Source organism: Mchenga conophoros, linkage group LG3, assembly GCF_057382185.1.
Source record: "Mchenga conophoros isolate Kocher_MC1m ecotype Shallow Benthic linkage group LG3, M_conophoros_male_GT1.1, whole genome shotgun sequence".
In the NCBI taxonomy this organism is placed as follows: domain Eukaryota; kingdom Metazoa; phylum Chordata; class Actinopteri; order Cichliformes; family Cichlidae; genus Mchenga; species Mchenga conophoros.
Window position 1 is genome coordinate 40233120 of NC_140528.1, and position 20658 is coordinate 40253777.

A 20658-nucleotide genomic window follows, 5' to 3' on the forward strand; every position below is an offset into this window, starting at 1 on the left:
CTACCAGTCGACGAGCTACTTCCGCTATTTTAAATTCCCTGAATTTAAAATGCGCTTTTACGCAAGATTGTGTCAGTGTGTCTGTATCTACCTGGTCAGTGTCGCCGGGTCTGGTCCACCTCGATCGGGCCCCACCACCGTGGGTCGCTTTCTAAGACGGTGGCCAAGACCCGAATTTAACGCTCTTGGACTTTTATCACACACCTGGTGTGTGAGCTGTCGACAGTCGTACAACGTGGACTAATCACGGAGATGGGACACGATGGAGGCGCTCCGGCTCCGAAGGACCAAGAAATGTTGGGGGAAAACTCTGCAAAAGACCCAGGAGAAATAAAGACACAATGAGACAAAGTTACTTTTTATGCTTTAACGTGTACACGGGTAAGCTGTTAAGAACAACTCACATCATGAACAGAGGCTTGGCACTTTTTATAGGAGAAACAGTGAGAACAGGATAAGAAAATAATAAACAGATAAAATAAACAACTCCATATGTGGTGCTAGTCTCGTCAGCAGAGAGCTGGGAGAGATAAAACAATCTAAAACAATATGTCCCAGAAACAAGATGTCTTTGCTGGGAAAGACAAAAGACACTTCTAAACTAATCTAACCATAGACAAAGTGCAGACAAAGGGCATCTTTGTACATTTAAAAGAAGGTAAAGAAACATAGAATCATTTTTCCTGTAACAGTCTCCCAATCTGACCCCCTTAGACTTTTATCTTTGGGGTCATCTGAAGGCAATTGTCTATGGTATGAAGATACGAGATGTGCAGCACCTGAAACTACGGATACTGGATACCTGTGCTGGCATTTCTCCTGCGGTGTTGCTATCAGTGTGTGAAGAATGGGAGAAGAGGGTTGCATTGACAATCCAACACAATGGTGCTGCCCATTGTGTTGGATTGTCAATGCAACCCTGAACACATTTTATAAGTGGTCAGAAACTTCTAAATAACTTGAAAGAATAAAGTTATGTTGAAACCAAGCACACCGTTGTTTTTCTTGTGACATTACCAATAAGTTTGATGTGTCACATGGCCCTCTTCCTATTGAAAAAAACAAGTTGTATCCAAGATGGCCGACTTCTAAATGGCCACCATGGTCACCACCCATCTTGAGGAGTTTGCCCCCTCACATATACTAATGTGCCACAAACAGGACTTTAATATCACCAACCATTCCCATTTTATTACGGTGTATCCATATAAATGGCCCACCCTGTACATCTAGCCAGGGCTCATCTACAATGGTATGTTTTAACTATCCTGAGATGAATTGCATCCAGCTGGCTAAAATGTGGTGTTGAAGCTTAAGCAAATCTAGTCCTCCTTTATCCTGGGTCCTTTGTAGCATTTCTAAGCTGATAAGTGGGGATTTATCTCTCCAAAGGAATTTAGAAGTAGACGAATTGTCATGGTCCCCCGGATCTGCAGGATGTGTTATGTTTTGCTGCCTTTACAAGTCTTGCCACGGCAAAGCAGGACGAAACTCCCCGCCTCTGACCTCACAATGTTCACCTTTTGCTCATTCAGGTTAATCACCCGATGGCTTCTCATCGCGACTGATTTTCTCCTCACTACTTAAGACTGCAGGAGGGTCTGCTTCTTTGCTGCATCGTTGTTCTAACTACTATCAGTGTTGCCCCAGCTTCTCCAGCAATTGTTTGTGATTTCTTAGTGTTCTGTCCTAACAACCTTGTCTTCTCTATATTCAGACTTCCTCTCAGGAGACAGAAGCTGGAGGATGTTTGGTCATTTACCCTGACACAAGCTGTTGGGAATCACATAATATTTTTAATCAGCTTATGAAAGAGTTTCCAAAATCAAATTTGTGTAAAGTTGCAAATAAAAATTTCCTTTCATGAAACCAATTTTGCCAGGATGTTTTATGAGGGGGGTTGTCTTCTCTAATCTTTTAGTGAAAGCTTGCAGATTATTTGAATGTCAACTTTAATAAGGAATGCTGGCCAAAAGCTGGTGGAAAACAGGGTTTTGGCAGGATACCATTTTTCTCAGAAATTAAAGTATAAATGTATTACATTCCATGACATAACATTCGCTAGTCTCAGTACTCAGGGATCAGTCTGCCAGCGTTTCCACCCTTTGCCATGGATGAATGCCCGGCCATGAGGCACTCACCCACTGGTACCCTCCACAGGGTAAGGTAACCCTATCCTGGACAGGGTTAAAAGTTCCCTAGATCTTTCACTCGTAGGGGTGTTCAATCACTCTTTGTCTGGTCCCTCTCCAAGGGGCAGTCAATTTTACGTAAGAGAATCTAACAAGAGGGAAAACGCCCCCTGACAACATAGCCCGTGGGACATACTGATCCCTCCACTATGATAGAGTTGTGATTCAATGAGGGGCATTTAGAAATATTTCTTAATAATTCCTCTTTTTCTTGTATATTTTCCATTCATGATCAAATAATGAATTGCTGCATGAATGTTTAATAAGGCAGCTATGTTGGGCGAGTAGGTTAATCTTTGATGTCTAGTTTTTCCATCTCCCAAGGATGTAATTCAACAGATCTCAGTGGGATATATACTGAACTTAGGAATAGAATCCAAACATCAGTCCTTTCCAAGTAGTTTCAATTCAATACCAATATTAGGGGCAGTGTCAATACTATTGAGCTTGAGCTCTCCTGTAACAGTCATTACTCCAGTAAATTGCAGCAGATTTTAAGTGGTACTTATTGTTTTATAAAGCTTCACTGAGGTGTAACACAAGGGTCTCTGAGCTGGTTCAGGAGATAAGCCTGCCGTGTCCGGTCTGAGTCACATGTTCATCAGTTTGTAGTTCATCTCTAAACTCTTCAGCTCTCTGGCTTCATGTTAAAGCTCTGAGTGTTACACTGTGAATGTTCCCAGATGGAGGAATGATAAATGGACACTCAGTGACTTTCTAGTCCAAGTTAACACAATTAGATTATTTTTTGTTTAGCAGACAAAAGTTTCAAATGTGAAGTTTGTAATCAATAATAAAGATAAAGGTAAAGACTCACTTAAGAAGAATGTTTAGGCTGTTATTTGTATTTTAACATTGATAAGTTAATTAACGAAAATAAAATGTTCTGCCATGAAAGCAGCTGCTGGCTGGTTTCTGTGTGATTTAAAACAAAGCTCTTTGCGTTATCATTAACAAACACTAAATTGTTTTTGTTGCTGTGGTTTAATGCTTCTTTTTTTCTTTTTAGCCACAACCAAACCGGAAGAAGTCAAATTTTCCATCTGACATCTTAGTGAGACCCACAAAACCACACGTGGAAAATAAGAAAGAATAAAATTTTATTAAGGCAGAGAAACTAAATTGTTGATGGGGAAATACAAACGATGGTCTGAGACATATTTTTGAATATAAATAACAGGGAACTTACTGTGGCCATAAGAAACATTAACACATTTATATTTTCATTGTTGATTTTGCAGGAAAAACACTTTTAAAACTCCAGTTAAAAATACATATTTGTGATTTTTGAATTGTAATATTCTAAATGAGAAAAAGACAAAGAAAAATAACAGCATGTGGATGTCCTCTGGTCTGAGGTGCTGGGGGGACCAGTTAGAGACCAGCAGCTGGACGTCAGTGGTTGGACTGGTGGGCTACTTCAGTGAAGAGTAGACGACATCTGGCTCTGGTTTAATGTCTGAACACAAACACACAATTTTAAGATTATTTTTTTGTTGATTGTTACACAAATTTGGAAACTAGGGGGCGGTTGCTTTTTGAGGGACATTAGTTGAAAAGGATTCTGGGAAATCTCAAATGTTCCTGGTGGTTTTTCTACAGTGAATATCTCAACCCCTAAATTATGTCAGGCTGCATAATTAATGCTGAAGCATAAACAAGGGTAACATTAGTATGTGAACGAAGCCGCAGCAGAGCTGTTGGGACTTGAATCTGTTTTTAGCACAAGGCTTTCAAATTGAAAGTTACATGCTATAGCACAGAGTAGCAGCTTTTAGGAAAGTTGTTCCACTGATCATCAGCTAGCTTGCATCTGTCTACAGTTAAAGATACAGAGTAGCTGTACCTGGGTCTCCTTGGTCTGATGGTTGTTTGTTTCATGACTTCTTCAGTTCTCACAGCTGGAGAAATTGCAGCTAGATCAGCATCTGCAGAATAAAACACATTAAGGTTACTGAAGATAAAACTGCAACAGTACTGGTTTGAAAAAAAAAAATGTTGTTTGTAATGTTCCATTATAAAGGGACTTTGGGATGATTGTTATACACAACAACACCTTTTTACAGACTTATAAATACCTGTGATACACAAAGTGACCACGAAGAACTACTTATGTGATATGAATGTATGCTTTCTTTCAGTGCAGTCTGACACCTTTAACCACAGAGCAAACATGTTCTCACAACATGAACACTCTCATTGGCCAGATCGGAACACACTGCAGTGAGAAGTCTCATCAGCTTCAGGCTACAACTACAGTTAACTAAAATCATCTTCAAGATGAATGTTAAACATGTCAGAATGCTACAGAAACTCCAAAATTAGGTTTTATTGAAATACTTTTTCAAAATATGTCTCCACGATCCTTCGTATTTTAAAATGAGCAGCTCTGTGTTGAAACACCTGCAGCTGAAGTGTTTTCTTTCTATCAGAAACAGGATGCTGGACGTCTGCAGAGCTGTTCGCTTCAGTTAACCACAGACCACAAACACAGTCCAGCTCACAGTGAACAACACTCAGTAAGTACAGAGTTAGACTTAAATATTGGGATTTTAGCTTTTGATCAGGCAAACATTTTTAAACTTCTGATCATCCCTCTGATTCTACATGTCCTCATAATCCATCAAAGTCAGCAACAGTCTTCATGACTATAACATAATACACAACTATTCTATTTTCCTTATCTATTTTCACAATGTAAAGCTGCACAAAAGTCCTTCTAGAAGCAAATTTAACATCTCAGTTATGTTGTATATGTTTCAAAGTACTACCTCTGTTTTGTGTGATTGGCTGTTGATAATTTGGTGTTTTGACAAAAGAGTACATGACATGAGTGATGATTTCATCTTCTTCAGTTTCTTCTTGATCTGTTGAAATGATCCAAAATAAACAATAATATAAGTTAAATAGCTAAAAAAAGATCACATTCAAGAAAGTTACTGTGATCATAATTAATGTGAACTTTATTCTACTAAACAAACTCGAAAATGAAAGATCAGGAAGTCTGAGTCTCACCTTCAGGTTTCCTATGAACACATCGTCTCACCAGCAGAACCAGTAACACCAGTAGAACCACAACACAGACTAATCCAACACATGACAACACAGAGAGAACAGGAGGAGAGAGTGATGGAGGAGAGGTGGATGTAGGTGGAGGTGTGGTGGTGTGTTTGTCTAAAATAAAGCAAACACAGTCATTAAGTTGTCGTCACATTGTGAATGTTGAAAGCTGCAGAAACACAGACAGGTGAGTGTGTCACCTGTGACAGTGATCCAGCTGGATGGAGACTCTCCATGACCGCTGATGTCACACTTGTAGAGGCCTTCATCAGACCTGGAAACATGCTGGATGGTCATGTGACCTGTAGGCTGCTTCCTGATGAGGGAGCCATCTTTATAGAAAGCAGCTGGGAGGTTGGAGGGAGTGGTCTTTGTTTTACAGAGCAGAGTGACGTCATCTCCCTCCATCACAGGGAGGACAGGACTCTGCAGGATCACTGATCCACCTCAACACAGAGACAAACTACAGCATTTCATCCATTTACACACAGCTTCATCAACACTAACTCCACACACTCAGCTTACCAGTGACTGTCAGGTTAACCATGTTACTGATGGGACCCTCTCTGGACTCACACCAGTAAACTCCACTGTCGTGAGATGCTGTTATACTGATGTTACAGGAAGAGTTAGCTGGTTTCCCCCACCCATCTCCTCCACACTGAGTCCTCTGTCCTTTGCTTGTGTTTCTCCTCAGAGTCCATCCAGCAGAGCTGTCGTCCTCCTCACAGCTCAGAGACACAAAGTCATATTCAAAGAACTGAGAGCTGCTGGGACTCACAGTCAGACGAGCTGTGAGGGTTAATACTGGTTTGGTTATACTTTTGTTAGAACTGTTATAATTCTGTGATTAATCATTCATTTAATACGTTTTATATGTGAGCACCATCGTGACTATATGAATCAGGTCATATCAGTGAGCATTTCTCAGGTTTAAACTGTGACAGAAGAAGGTTACTGACCTTGGTTTGTTGTGCAGCTCAGCAGTGAGATCAGAACTAAAGAGAAATGACACTCAGGTTGATTTGAGGTGAACATAAAGAACAACTCCACTGCACCACCTTTATCTTAAAATGCAGCTCTTTATGTGAATTGTTTACACTGTTGGTATGCACCAAATATTTATTATTAAAGTTAAAGTTATATTTGTGTCCACTGTGCAGCTGTGTTGATATAACGAGTGAATGATTTGATCTTTTCACTGCCTGCTGTGTTTCCTCGACTCCTGAGCAAAGATAAAGAGTCAGTTCAGACCTGCAGTTGGTCCTCGTGGTGTTTGAACTTGAATTCAGCCTGATTTGTTTTTCATGTCTTCTCCTCCATCATCAGTTATCAGGAGAGCAGACAGTCAAAGTACAAGAATTCAAACAAACACAGAGATTCTACTTACAGAGCAGACACAGCACAGATGTTTCCTTCATCGTCCTTCTCACTCATTTGAGCTTTTTTTCATTTCTCTCACTGACACCAATTAAAGCCCGCCCTCTTCCTCTGAGCACCAGCTTTCTATTGGTTCAAACACAGACTCACTTATTTTTTTCTTCATTTAAAGATGCAAGTGTTAAAACTGTAGAGCATCCTGTAGTGTTTTTATATAACAAAAACCTTACAAAAAATTCTTAAAGCTGCTACAAAACAAGCAGTAAAATGAAAACGAAATAAAATATAAGGATTTTTTTTTAACAGAATCTGGGTTTAATCAATGTGATTATAATTCATTTCTATGGTAGCCATATATCTCAGACATGTGTTCACTTACAAAATCAGATGTCCTTTGCTCTCAGTGATCTGTAGTTTGGTTGATGAACAAATCCATGTCCATGTAGTGGACGTCCCCCTCAGTGAGAGAGGCAGATATGAGCTGAAACACAGGAATCAAACCAGGGACGCTGCTGTTATGGAGCTGAACTGGAACCATTCAGACACTGAGGCCCTCTGAACACATTTTAATTACAGCTGTGCAGAGACACACTGATGACTGACTGGAACACCATGATTCACATTTACATTAACACCATCCTCACACATGGTTTACATATGGACACTAGAGGGAGATGTTGGACTTTAAATGCAAACTAACCAGTAATGTCAGATGGTCACCACCAGTGTTGGTCAAGTTACTTGAAAAAAGTAATCAGTAACTAATTACTGATTACTTCCCCAAAAAAGTAATCCTGTTACTTTACTGATTACTTATTTTCAAAAGTAATTAATTACTTAGTTACTTAGTTACTTAGTTACTTTTTAAAAACACGATTTACAACCTGAAGAGGTGATAAAGCGATAGATATTTCAGCCCAATTCTACTTTTTCTACATAATCCATCATACAAAATGTAATCAAATGGAAAAGTCTCTTTTTTTAACTTGTTTTATCAGTTTTAATCTTTTAACTTTATGCATCAAGCAAAAATTTAATTATATGCAACATTCACTGACTGGAAGAAATTAGTTTAACATTTAAACCTATTTTCTGCACATTCCAGCACATAAAATAAAATATTTTTTGTGTTTACACTCAGTCTTTCAAATGGATGCAAGTAAAACACAGCAGAAAATAAATGAAGTCAAAGACTCAGCGGTCCTGTTGCTCTATTTTCACCTGTAAAGCAGGACTTCGGTAGGCGGAGGTTTACGCTGGTGCAGGTGTGCCGCGGTCAGTGGAAGAATCCGCGAGTTTCTCTGTGAGTTTCCCATTACGTCGTTGTGCACTCGGTGCTTGCTTGGAAGTTTAGGGGGTTTTTTCGCTGTAAAAAGAAGTTTTCTTCCCACGCACGATGGACGCTAATGTTTTTGTCACTTTTTATGGATTCAAACTCAAAGTAAGGTCAGTGCTGCACGCTCATACTCTCTCCCACAATCGATATGTGATCCACTGTTGATCTGCACACAGCTGTTGTCACTAACAGTGCACTCGCTTACGTCACTGTCGTGAGACATTCTCGCAAAAAATCACGGTTTTAGTAACGCAGTAACGCAGCGTTCCTACGGGAAAGTAACGGTAATCTAATTACCGTTTTTGCAATAGTAATCCCTTACTTTACTTGTTACTTGAAAAAAGTAATCAGATTACAGTAACGCGTAGTCTCCACTGCCTTAACCTGTTTCCGCTGGAGGTTACTTCCTTTTAAAAGAAATGTTCTCCTTCTCACTTTCGCCAACGTCCTTGCTCATAGGAGCTCATATGTATATTGGGGTTTTCCCATTTTTCTTGTATTATTGTTGAGTTTTTACTTCACAGTATTAAGTCACACATGGTTTACATACCATATATATACCATATATATAGTATATATATATATGGTATATATATGGTATATATATATATATATATATATATATATATATATATATATATATTAGGGGTGCAATGATACACAAAATTCACGGTTCGGTTCGATACTTTGGTGTCACGGTTCGATATTTTTTCGATACAAAAAAAATGTTCATGCATTTTTAATTTGTCATTTATTAAAATTATAAATATATATTTTAACTCAAAAGTACAGTTTTTAAATTTAACCCTAACCCTTGTGCGTGTTTTTTATTTTGACAGCGAATGCGCACCTGCGGACCACTTATGTGCAGCCCTGGTTATTTAGCTCGTCATATTGCAGCCACAGAAATTATTTTGTCCATGAAACCATAAAGCTGCACTTTCTTTTTGCCTTATAGTCTGATTTGTCATAACTTCTCCGTTTTGTGGTAAGCTTTTCTTTGGCTGTCACTTCTTCACCCTGACCTGTCTTATTTGGCTCAGCAGAACTAAAATATATATCCTGCTGCTTTTACACACGCACTCACATAAGCTCAGCGATTCTCTGCGCGATCAACCTCTCACATGTTTAAGCTTGCTGCGGGAGATTTCACTTGTCATGTTTGCATAGTAAGCTAACAATTAATAAGATGATGTCAGAGGAATTGGTGCACAAATTTTCATCACTCACAGATCAGTGCTGTCGCTCTCTATACACAGTTCGCACGATTGCAAAGTGAAAGCAAAAAAAACAAGCGCAAATTCAAACGCGACTTCAATATGTCACATATTGACAGTGGCTCACCGATGCCAATGACATAATTACCCAGCTACATTTCTGAAAGAATGCAAAAGCATTGACATATATTTTTCCTTCCTACAATAGCCCGACGGGCAGGGTAGCCCGACTGAAAAAATCGCTAGCTCCGGGACGTCGGGCTAGCGATATTGCAAGCCCTGTATCTGATTGAGGAATCACTCATCTTTGGAAAAGAGAGTTTATTACAGAGAAATGTCTCTTTCCAAAATAAAAGCTATACTATCCGCTTCTTCTGGGCTATATTCTCAGCAGCATAAGGAGAATCATGTGCTAACAGCTGTCTAAATGACTCGGCTAAAGTTAGTAGCATGCTTGTTGTTTTTGTCTTTGCACTAGGATGATGTCGGCGTAAATGTGCAGTCATATTCGTTGTGTTCCCACTAGTGCTTTCAGGTTAATCTCGTTGAAATGACCTTAACACCACAACACGGCAAATCTCCGTTAACGAGCTACCGCCGATCGCCCCGTGCATGGGGCTAGACGGCCAACACGTTAACGAGCTAACTGCGCTAACACACTAGTTCCCACCCATGTAATTGAGCCTTGCATGGCACATCCAACATACTGTTTTACTTTAGTCCATGACTCGCTTACCTTCAGGGTCATACGTCACATGAAAACCAAAATAATTCCAAACGCCAGATCTGAATGAGGGTGGGGGAGGTGCCCTGCGCTCTTCCTTCTGACTATGCTGTCTGTGTGGAGCACTCAGTGGATCTGCGCTCGACAGTGCAGCCTAGGCGGAGTAGTCGAACGCAGATTCACTGAGCGCTCAACACAGACAGCATCGTCAGAAGGAAAGTTGATAAAATAAATTACAAATGTTGTATTGTTCGATACATATGCGTACCGAACCGAAAGCACTGTATCGAACGGTTCAATATCGATACGAATATCGTTGCACCCCTAATATATATATATATATATATATATATATATATAACACCATCCTCAGGCGTGGTTTATATATGGCCACTAGAGGGCGCTGTTTTACCTTACAGACTAACGTGGACACAAGCAGATCATCAGTGATCATTCAAGAGTGCCGAAGTTTCTCTGACACTAATTCATTCGGTTATGTCTAGTTTGGAAAAAAACAAACAAAAAGAACATGGCCTCAGACCTGAAGGTGCTGATTCTAAGGCCAGACTGCAAGTTGCTCCATCACCGAGTGCTGGAGGTCATCACTCAGGTTGTTAATTAACTCAGTAATCAAGTCAAAGGAGCTTGCAAAGAAAAGCGTCTGGACTTACTTGAAGACGTTTCACCTCTCATCTGAGAAGCTTCTTCAGTTCTAAGGTCAAATGGTGGAGAGTCCCAGATATAAACCTAGTGGGAGTATGCCCCCCCCCAAAGAGGGACAAAGGACTGCTGAGTCTTGTCCTGTGGAGGTGGCTCTTCTGTGTTGTGCCATGCGCTTGTGAAGTGGCTGTTTGGTCTCTCCAATGTAGAGGTCTGGGCATTCCTCGCTGCACTGTACAGCATACACCACATTGTTAAGTTTGTGTTTTGGCGTTTTGTCTTTCGGGTGAACCAGTTTCTGTCTGAGCGTGTTGCTGGGTCTGAAATGCACCGGGATGTCATGCTTGGAGAAAACCCTCCTGAGTTTTTCTTATACACCGGCTACATAGGGGATGACAATGTTGTTGCGTCTGTCCTTCTTATCCTCCCTCGCTGGTGTCTGATCTTCTTTTCTGTGCCTCTTTGCTGACTTTATAAACGCCCAATTACATAACTGCACGTTTTGAGTGCTTCCTTTACATGTGTGTGTTCCTTCTTTTTTCCTTCAGGCTTAGAGGGAACATGTTCTGCCCGGTGGTGTAGGGTCCTAATTACTCCAAGTTTGTGTCCCAGAGGGTGATGGGAGTCAAAGAGGAGGTACTGGTCCGTGTGTGTGGGCTTCCGGTAAACTTCGATGTTGAGGTTGCCGTTCTCTTCAATGTGCACCGTGCAGTCCAGGAAAGGCAAACAGTTATCCTTTGTGTCTTCCCTGGTGAACCCGGTGTTTTTATCCACGGCGTTAATGTGCGCAGTGAAGGATTCCACTTCTTGTGTCTTGATTTTTACCTAGGTGTCGTCTACATATCTGTACCAGTGGCTGGGTACTCTCCCTTTGAAAGAGCCAAGAGCCTTCCTTTCCAAGCTCCTTACACTACGATGACGTGGATGACTGAGAACCTTCACAGACTTACAGTATTATTAAGTGTCTTGGGGCAAATGTTGCAATTTGACACTATATTCATAAAATTGAACATCGGATTTAACAAACAATGACTTACATGTACTTCTAATTTTCAGTATATCCAATAACACTGAGCATTACTGAGCCTTTATATCGGTTTTTCCCTTCCTTTATTTCTTACATATTTTTCAATCTTTGCGTGATGTTTGCTCATTATTTTTTATGGCTGTAAGAAATACAACAGCTGCACCACTAGCTAGCAGTCCCTGTCATAGTCCCTGTGTCTGCCCAGCCTGCCCCGCAGTAAAATGCTTTGTGTCCAAGCTGTGGACAGGCAGCAGCTGTGCCATTCCAGCTCATGGTTTTAGCACTACACTATCCAGCATTAGGGCTACACTAAGAAAAAATATCTTATCGATCATGTTGAGAATTAAAGTAGAAAATCTGTTTTGAGAAAAATGTCCAAATGTTTACATCACTGTTGTTATTTCAAGACACATTTCCACGATACCCTCTGAGTTAGTGAAATTGTATTTCAGAATAAGTTTTAGTCAAAATGAATAAAATTCTCTTTTAGTGCATAAAAACAGTGTGTGGTGATCAGTACAGACTTTCAACATATGGTGCAGAAAGACCATATAAAGTGGTGAGATAGACATTGATGGTTATACTCTTGTGTAATAGAGGATGTGTGTCGTATCACAAGATGGCTGATCAATTGACGTCACTAAGCTGTCTACAAAAGCTATTTTATCGAGGTTATAGCAGCTGTGACAGAAACATGTTTTTTTTTCATTAAAAAACAAAAACTTGTTTCTAGAAATTGAATTACAACTTTAATCTCACCCCCCTAATAATTCTGTGCTCTGTTCTCCATTGAAATCTCATTGTAGCTCAGGAGCAACATAATTTGTTTAAATTTACTTGAGCACATCAAGACAACTTTCCACTGGCTAGTTTGTGGTTTCTTGTTAAAGGGAACAAATTCAATACTCTGTTTCATTTCTCTATCTGCTGCAGGGAGACAGTTTCAGGATTATTTGTTTGTTATTCCTGGCTCTGTTTAGTCCAGCTGAGGTCAAATCTGCATCAACTGGTTCTACAGATCTCCCAAATAAAAAAAAAAAAAAAAAAGTTTTACAGCCACAGAAAACAAATTGAATCAGACAATATAGAAAAGACGACAATACAATACTGTAAAACTTTATTAGCAAAAACTCAAATGAAATATAAAAAATACATAAAACAAAATATGCACCCAGCCCCATCAGAAAGTAAGCATAATTATACTGTAACAGCTGATCAATACACGAAATTCACTTTCAAACGTCAAGTCAAACAAGTTTGATCTTACAAACAGCTGAACCTGATCCTGAAGATCAGACTCATTCAATGATTCTGATTCTGTAACATTCAAGGCACAGCATTCATGAATACCGGGAGGAAACAAAAAGTTATTTTTTATATCAGTATAAGTTAAGCTTTTTGGACAGTTGAGTCAAAATGAACACCCTCTGTGGGGGGAAAAAAAAAAACAAACAACAAAAAGTTATTTGAAGATTTCCCAACTTGACTTTTCTTGAAAACATGAACAAACCGTTCCACGTACAAACAGGATGCAAATAAAACAACGGAACATGTTACACTGAGATGATCAGCTACAGAGTTGTTGACTTGTTTGAAGATTTGTTCCTTGACCTCATGTTACGTCCCCCCCACCATGGCGGAGGCAAAGGTAGGAAGGAGACAGCAACACTGGACAACCACAATCAATGAAGGAGGAAGACCACAGAACAGTTAAGTATCAGGCAGGATTTATTGGGTGCTTGCCTGGATAGTCAAATTTAACAACAGTAAAGAGGTGGGGGAGGAGGACTGGGCGGTTGATCCAAATCAAAGAAAGTAATAAAACAAAAAGAGGTCAGTAGCTTCCAGGGCCTAGCCTAACTGAAAGAAAAATGCAAAACAAAAGGCCTACCTAGCTACTCGATAAAAGTCAGTGAAAACATACAAGGGTGGCATCAACCGCATAACCTAGTGTGACTAACAGAGTAAAATCTACAACCAGTGTAGAGGGTACCCCGGCTTACCTGTCCAGCCTCCCACCACACACAACATAAAGATGCTTGTTCGCAAATGTTTGTCAAAGCAGAAGCCAGCAGCCACCAGCTGGCCAGGGAGCGGCTCATTTGTAGTGTTCCTTGGAGTGTGATTGGCCAACTGAGCCCAGTCCAGCCAATAGACACCTGCCAATCAACTTCGAACTGGCCAATCAGAGGAGGCCTGACGCCTGAAAGATGAATAGAACACAAAACAGAGTACAAAAGCAAAGCCACACCCCTTGGCACATAACACCTCAACTTCTGTTATTCTTGGTTTTATAAATCACGTTTTCAGTCTTACTTGAGGCAAAGTGAAAATATTGAGGGAATGATGTTCTCTCCTCTGTTATTTAAGCCCAAGTATTTATCAAATACTTGTCCAAATTGTCCATCCTGTGAAATATCTTTGGAAACGTGTGACTCTTCTGGTTTTCTACTTGGATGTTATCTTTTTAGTTTCTTCAGTCACAGATTATCCTTCTGTTTGTTTTAGCAATGCAGGCTTCTCTGATTCTGTGTGAATAGCTGAGCCATTTCCATGCTGTAGTTCATCAGGAGGCTGGTATGAATGCTGACTCTGTTTTGGTTTTTTACAATTTCTGTATATCAAAAAACCAACAACAGCAACAAGAAGCACAGCAGGAACACTCAGACCAGCAATCAGTCCAACAGATTGTTCCTCCTTCCCTCCATCCTCTATATCTCCTGGCTGACCTGCAGGTGAGAAACAGGTGTGAGGTGTCAGCTGTCAGGTAGGTGATGAGTGAAGAACAGATCAGAATCCATTTCCTCTTCAAACTGCTGTCAGACATTATCTACTGCACTCTGATCACATCACTCAGACCAGCTGCTTTCTACAAAGTCTCATCAACAACATCTTTAGAAACAAACATCAACAACCAGGAAGCACCTTCACCTCTGATCACACACACACTCAACTCTGCTCACTCACCTGGAGGAACAACAACAACAACAGTCAGGGAGATGCTGCAGAGGAGCTTCAGTGTTCCTGTCTGGATGACACCACACTTGTATGTTCCATTGTCATTAGTTGTCACATTGTTCAGAATCAAAGACACGTCTCCATCCTTCATCTGTCTGTCCTGCAGATCCACCCGGTTCTTAAAAGATGGATGCTGGTTTTCTGGATCAAACTGCTCATCTCTGTAAAAAAGAACATATTCTGGTTCCAGACCAGCTCTGCTCCACTTCACACCTATGATGATGTTTGGAGCTCGACATGGCAGAGTGACATTCTGTCCAGACTGAGCTGTGATGTTTTTGTGGTCTGAAAGAGGAAACAACACAGAGCAGACAGGTTGAAGGTCAAAGTAGTTTGCAAAGCTGCCAATCAGAGAGAAGAGCAACAAAAGACCAGAGTAGAAGAGAAACCAGTAAACAAAAAGACAGGATTTTGTGTTTTGGTTTTTATATTTAACATGTTGCTTTGAGTGTTGTATTAAGTATTGTTTAAGCATCACATCAATGGAGAGTGCTGTGTGCATTTTATTTGTAAAAAATGTTTGGAATCATGTATGATTTTCGTTCCACTTCTCACGTGTACATCTTATCATCAAGATTTCCATGCAGCACAACAAGAACAGGTGTAAAGCTGTGCCTTTACAACCCTCTGCATCTACAATTCCTGTGGCCTTTACTCCTCTTATTAGTGCAGCCTGTTCCTCCTGCTTCACCGCTGCCTCCAGCTACTGCTATGATGCCAATCTATAGAATGTATGTGGATACTGAAACAATATGGCTTCATAATCGCTGATAAGGAGACTTTGTTTTTCTTTTTTGCATTTTTTCCTCAAGTTTAAGGGTGAGCATAATGGCAGCATCACCTGGTGTCTCCTGCAACACCGCAGTCAGAGCCATGTGCATCTTAACCATTACAGCCTGCCCCACCAGAGCAGCAGTATAATGAAGCCAAATGCAGCCAAATTCCTGCAGTCATTTTGACAGAGGTCTTTGGCTTGTTCTATCCTGCAGTGTTCCAACAAGTCTTCACACACTAAGCTGATTTTACTGTCCCACAAATCTGTCCATCCACTTTTTGGTTGAGGAGGGTCACCCACCCCAGATGTACTCCGGTTCAGTTCTGGCAGTACGTCATTGGAAGCAGATGACGTAGGCCATTTCTGAATGTGCATTGGTTGGCAAATGGTCCGGAAAAAAGAGAGCAGGAAGTAATGGCAAAGAGAACAAGAGAACCTAAAAAAACTCAAAGATCAAAGACTAAAGCACGAAAAGCACAGACAGTGACTGTAGCGATACTTGTCTTTGTTTTTAACACTCGGGAGCTTTTGGTATGTTAGCCCTTCGCTCTGCTCCCCGGCTGGCTGACAGACCACCAACAACACGAGCAACAGACGGCACAGACCGATTAAAGCACAGAATTTGTCTGCCATTATTTCAACCACAGATCTCACTTTAGTCAGACGGACAGTCCTCACAGTGGTATCGATAGTCAACATGCTAACTCTACGATAAAACAAGACTCCGCCCAGCCTTGTGATGCAATCACGGACACAAACAAATGGAATCAAGACGAAACCAAATATTTGGGAAGTACTGCCACCATTTAAACCACAAGGATAAAAGTTTGTCCTCTTTAGAGGGAATCAGCCTTTGATTTTTAAACCTCACCTGTGGAGACAACCATGAAGACACATACAAACTGCAAAGCCGAGCTGAGTGACGCAGTTAGAGCAAACATTTCCGTGTTCTGTTTGTAATAAATATCCTCTCCTGACGGTGTTTTCAGTAATTAACAGAATATTACAACAAAGTAAACTACATAACATTAAATTTGAGTTTTAAACAAAGTTAAATATATTTGTCTTTCAGCCGCTCGTTCAAACTCCACACTTCCTTTTCTCTAAGTTAGTCGCATTAGAGTGACGTCAACTACGCTGAGCTATACGATCTAAACCAGGTCTGAAGGGGAAAAAAAAAAAAAAAAAAAAAAACAGGTCTGAATGTTTCTGGAATGGTCTCCGTAACCTCTCTCATCTATCAATCATCAGCTACATGCTGAAGACCAAAGGACTTCGAAATTGTTCCACTGTACAAACATGTACCCCATCTTTCTTCTTAATAAGTTAAAAAAAAAGGAGATTTTTATTTTGTAAAGCATCAGATTTGACTAAATAGTAACAGATGTGAACAAAACTTTTAAAGACTCCATTAACCACGAAGCTGTGTACACAACACAAATTCTTTACAAAATTGTGCACTTTTTATTTTACATACAATTTGTTCTTTTTATTGAGAAGAAAATCTCCCAGTTTTAGTAATCATTTATTTATTGTCTTTATGTTAACCTTGTTTCTATCTTACTTCACTATATTTTGTAATTATAAATAACACCATTATAAGTCCCTTGCCAATTCTGTTAATTATCATTTACAACGATAAAAGAAATATTTTCACTATATAAAAATGTAGATTGCACTATGTAGGAGGCAGCATTTAGCTCCATGAAACCACCGCTATTCTAGAGAACTAGTCCCAATCAAAAGTTTAAGACCACTTGAGAAAAGGCAAAAATTCATATTTTGCATGGTGCAGATTGCAGTCCCATAACCATCAGCATCTGAGCCTGAAGGGCTTCAAAAACAAAATGTGTTTTCAAAGACCTCGTCTCCTTGAACGCCACAGAACTGACCATTTGGACCATTTGTCCAAACATTGGACATTGAAAAGTGGAAGAGAGTTTTATTCTCTGATGAGTTGTTGTTGTTTTTTTAACGGGCCGCCATATTGGTCTGGAGTGCTTTTTCCTTCAGGAGGTACAATGGAGCTTCAGGAGGCGCAGGGGCATCAAACGCTGGCTAAGTCCACATGTTGCAGAGAACATCCCTCATAACTGAGGGCCCCTTGTCTCTGTGATAACGACTGAGTTTTTCAACAGGACAACACAACAGTACACAATGCCCACAGGACAGGGGACTTCTTCCAGGAGAATAACATCTCTTTTCTTTACCATCATGCGTGTTCCCCTGATATAAATGCAATTGAGAACCTTTGGGGATGGATGGCAAGACAAGTTTACAAAAATGGACAACAGTTCCAGACATTAGATGCCCTTCGTGTGGCTATCTTCACTACATTGCGAAATGTTCCCACTCGCGTCATGGGAAATGCTTGCATCAAGCATGCTGTAACAAACTTTTGAAGTGATCAAAAATAACAGTGGAGCTAGTTCATTTTTGGAACTTTGATTTCTGTTTTGGGGGGTTTACAGGTTTTTTGAAGGTGTTAAACGTTTGTACATGGTTGTGTCGGCTCCTCCAACCAATGGCCGCAGCAGGCTAAACATGAGGACACAGATGACGCGCAACAATACGCATAAAATACATTTCTGTAACATTTGCTCCTTTTATTCCACATGCAGCTGTCCAATATACAAATCAGTGCCTGGGATTAACTATTAAACAAATGCACAGACTGCACACACAAATAACTGCAACTCACCAATAACTGCACTAATTACAATGCCAACTTACAACTTGGCCTATGGCATCAATTTGTGCACAAATATACAAAAACTAGTGATGGCCCGCTTGAAGCTGACGCTCCGGAGCGTGTGTCGAAAAAAACAACACACTGGTTCAGAAGCACTGTGTCGAGGCTTGCTTCGTTTGGCAAAAGTCACGTGACCAGTGACGTCCGAAGCTTCATTACGCACGTAACTGCTTCGGTACCTGATTCAAACGGATATAAGGAAGTGAATCATCCACGGGATTCGTGGAGTGTGTTGATGGTGACAGATAGCGACGAGGTGATCATTCCACTGACAGATATGGAGCCAGCGAGGAAGAGAGGACGTTCTGGCGTGTGGGAATATTTTGAGTTGATTTTGCTCAATTCATTTTATCTGCCGAAGTGAAAAACTTGAAATGTCCAAAATCATGTTTTCATAATGTAAATATCATTACAGCATATGACTTTAGGAACACTTCCATGTGAATTAAAGCTAATGAAGACTACAAAAATGTATTTGACACTATACGTACATTACATTGCTACAGTTTAGAAAATCATTTTGTTTATTGTTTTTAGGTGATAGTCTGCAGGACCCAGGAATACCTGCATATCTACCAGCTTGCAGTGTGGTTCCTGCACTCCACAGCCTCTTCTGTTCCATGCAAGTGGATTTTCTCCAGGGCAGGAGAAACTATTTCTAAGAAAAGAAACAGACTCAGCCAGCGCACAGTAACACTAATCCTCTTTTTAAATGTAAATAACAAAAGGGCTACCTGACATAGATCATGTTTTTACTTTGCAAGTTCTTGATTAGGGGTGGGTTTTGATTATCGCCTTTCTGATTACAATCCATGCTAAATTGAATAAAGTGATATTGATTCATTACAATCCTGTGTCGATTTGTAAATTAACGTTATTATGCCTGAAACGCCAGCATCTCAGGTTAAACCTCACAACATGTCGTCAAACACCATGCAGCTAAAACAGTAACTGGGAGCAGGTTTACGGATTCTGCATACAAACGTAAACACAGAGCGCGGACCCGACGCGTCAGAATCAGATTTTGGTGTGTCGTCGGGTCCGCGCTGTGTTTGCCTCTTTTTTTCGCTGGCTTCTGCAGCTGCAGGTTTCATAACTCTCTGTTTACATCTCTAATTAAGTCTCACATGTGTCAGCTTTCTTTTAATAGATACGAAATTATGGATATATACTGTTAAATGATCAGAATTGTAATATTTCTGACTGAGGCAAAACTTTCCAGATTCCAATCAAATTGAATCGGATCCTGTATCGAATCAAAATGATTCTACAAATCAGTGACGATGCAGCCGTACTCAGCCCCCTAAGCATTTTCCCTTTCCAGTTCACAATCAATCCCACCCCTAGGTCAAAAATATGTATAGGAATTGGCCTAATCTAATATTTTGTATGAACCTGTCCAGCTGTCCAGTGATTAAACGACAAGTAGATGGAGGCAGGACTCCACAGCAGGGGCATACTCCATAATGTGCTGTGCATTATCATATGTATATTATATATATTGCTCACTTATTGTATTTACCAACATCAAGGAGTTATGAGCAAAGAAAGGCCACACCATAGTGCATGTTTAAATAGGGAAAGTTTATTGATCAAAATGTATTACGCAGATACGCATTACATTTTTTTCAGCCCCCCAATCGAGAAAAGAAAACCAATTACATGTTCAAAGCAACGGAACGGTGGCCCAATATCAGAGAGAACTCCACTCTTGAGTGAGCAGTGATAATTGAGCAGTCCGTTTTATTTTGCAGATTCAAGCTGCTCTTCAAAATTTTCACCACCAGATGTCACCGGAGAGGACTGTGTTGAAAAGCTTCGAGTAATGAACCGTTTTTCAATACAAGCTTCAGTGCTTCGGAAAGTTTCATTTGGCCATCACTAACAAAAACCATCAAGTTCCAGTCAAAATACATCAAAATCATTCAAGCTGCGGTCAGCAGAAAGTTTTGCTTCATGCTCACCCTACCTTTCTGCTCATCAACATCAGGTGCCGTGAACAGGTGAGTGCAACCACATTTATCATCTACCACACCCATGAGACACGCCCCACACCCGTGCACCAATACAGTGAGTCCATTTAAACCAACCCACTTAGTCAAAAAGGAACAACTCATATGGCTCCTACAATGGTTGTAAAACAGCCTCTTTCAGTTTAAGTGCCGTTTTAAATAAATTGCATGCTCACTTCCTTTTCATCTTGTTGCATGTTGAAGCTCTCATTGGAGGCTTGTTAAAATCCAATCATGCAAAATATGATATTTTGCCATTTTTCAAGTGGTCTTAAACTTTCAATCAGGACTGTGTTTTGGATACAAAAAATGACAATGAATCCACATTTTTGCACAGATTTGGCCTTTTAAAGGCATGTGGTCCTAAACCCTGATGTATCAGTCAAACCAAATCTGCTTATTATTCTACCATTGTCTGTTCAAGTGAGAACACCAAGACCCTATTCTCATTATTCAACTCCTTTAACAGGCCACATGATTCTCTGCCCGCTCATCTCTACTCATC

The 20658-nt window shown here is 40.2% G+C and overlaps 2 protein-coding genes across 2 annotated transcripts; both read right to left on the minus strand.

Annotated features, from left to right (window-relative positions):
- Positions 1-5187: 5187 nt before the first annotated feature.
- On the minus strand, positions 5188-6701 carry LOC146578624 (high affinity immunoglobulin gamma Fc receptor I-like). Its single transcript, XM_085269009.1, has 5 exons — positions 6643-6701; positions 6215-6250; positions 5778-6044; positions 5453-5698; positions 5188-5366 (listed from the first exon to the last, which is right to left on the minus strand). The coding sequence occupies exons 1-5, from the start codon at positions 6671-6673 to the stop codon at positions 5188-5190; spliced, it is 759 nt and encodes a 252-aa protein (XP_085125135.1). The 5' UTR covers positions 6674-6701.
- Positions 6702-13303: 6602 nt separating this feature from the next.
- Positions 13304-19437, minus strand: LOC146578625 (uncharacterized). The gene is made up of 3 exons (XM_085269035.1): positions 18706-19437; positions 14564-14899; positions 13304-14325 (listed from the first exon to the last, which is right to left on the minus strand). The coding sequence occupies exons 1-3, from the start codon at positions 18761-18763 to the stop codon at positions 14084-14086; spliced, it is 636 nt and encodes a 211-aa protein (XP_085125161.1). The 5' UTR covers positions 18764-19437; the 3' UTR covers positions 13304-14083.
- Positions 19438-20658: the final 1221 nt, after the last annotated feature.

Excerpts from the sequence above, each read along its gene's own strand:
- LOC146578624 (XM_085269009.1), bottom strand. The coding sequence starts at position 6,673 with ATGAAGGAAACATCTGTGCTGTGTCTGCTCT. Across the intron at positions 6,045-6,214 it reads GAGCTGCACAACAAACCAAG|CTCGTCTGACTGTGAGTCCC; the intron begins GTCAGTAACCTT and ends TAACCCTCACAG. Across the intron at positions 5,367-5,452 it reads CAGCTGGATCACTGTCACAG|ACAAACACACCACCACACCT; the intron begins GTGACACACTCA and ends GCTTTATTTTAG.
- LOC146578625 (XM_085269035.1), bottom strand. The coding sequence starts at position 18,763 with ATGGAACAGAAGAGGCTGTGGAGTGCAGGAACCACACTGCAAGCTGGT. Across the intron at positions 14,900-18,705 it reads GCAAGCTGGTAGATATGCAG|ACCACAAAAACATCACAGCT; the intron begins GTATTCCTGGGT and ends TTCCTCTTTCAG. Across the intron at positions 14,326-14,563 it reads TGTTGTTGTTGTTCCTCCAG|GTCAGCCAGGAGATATAGAG; the intron begins GTGAGTGAGCAG and ends TCTCACCTGCAG.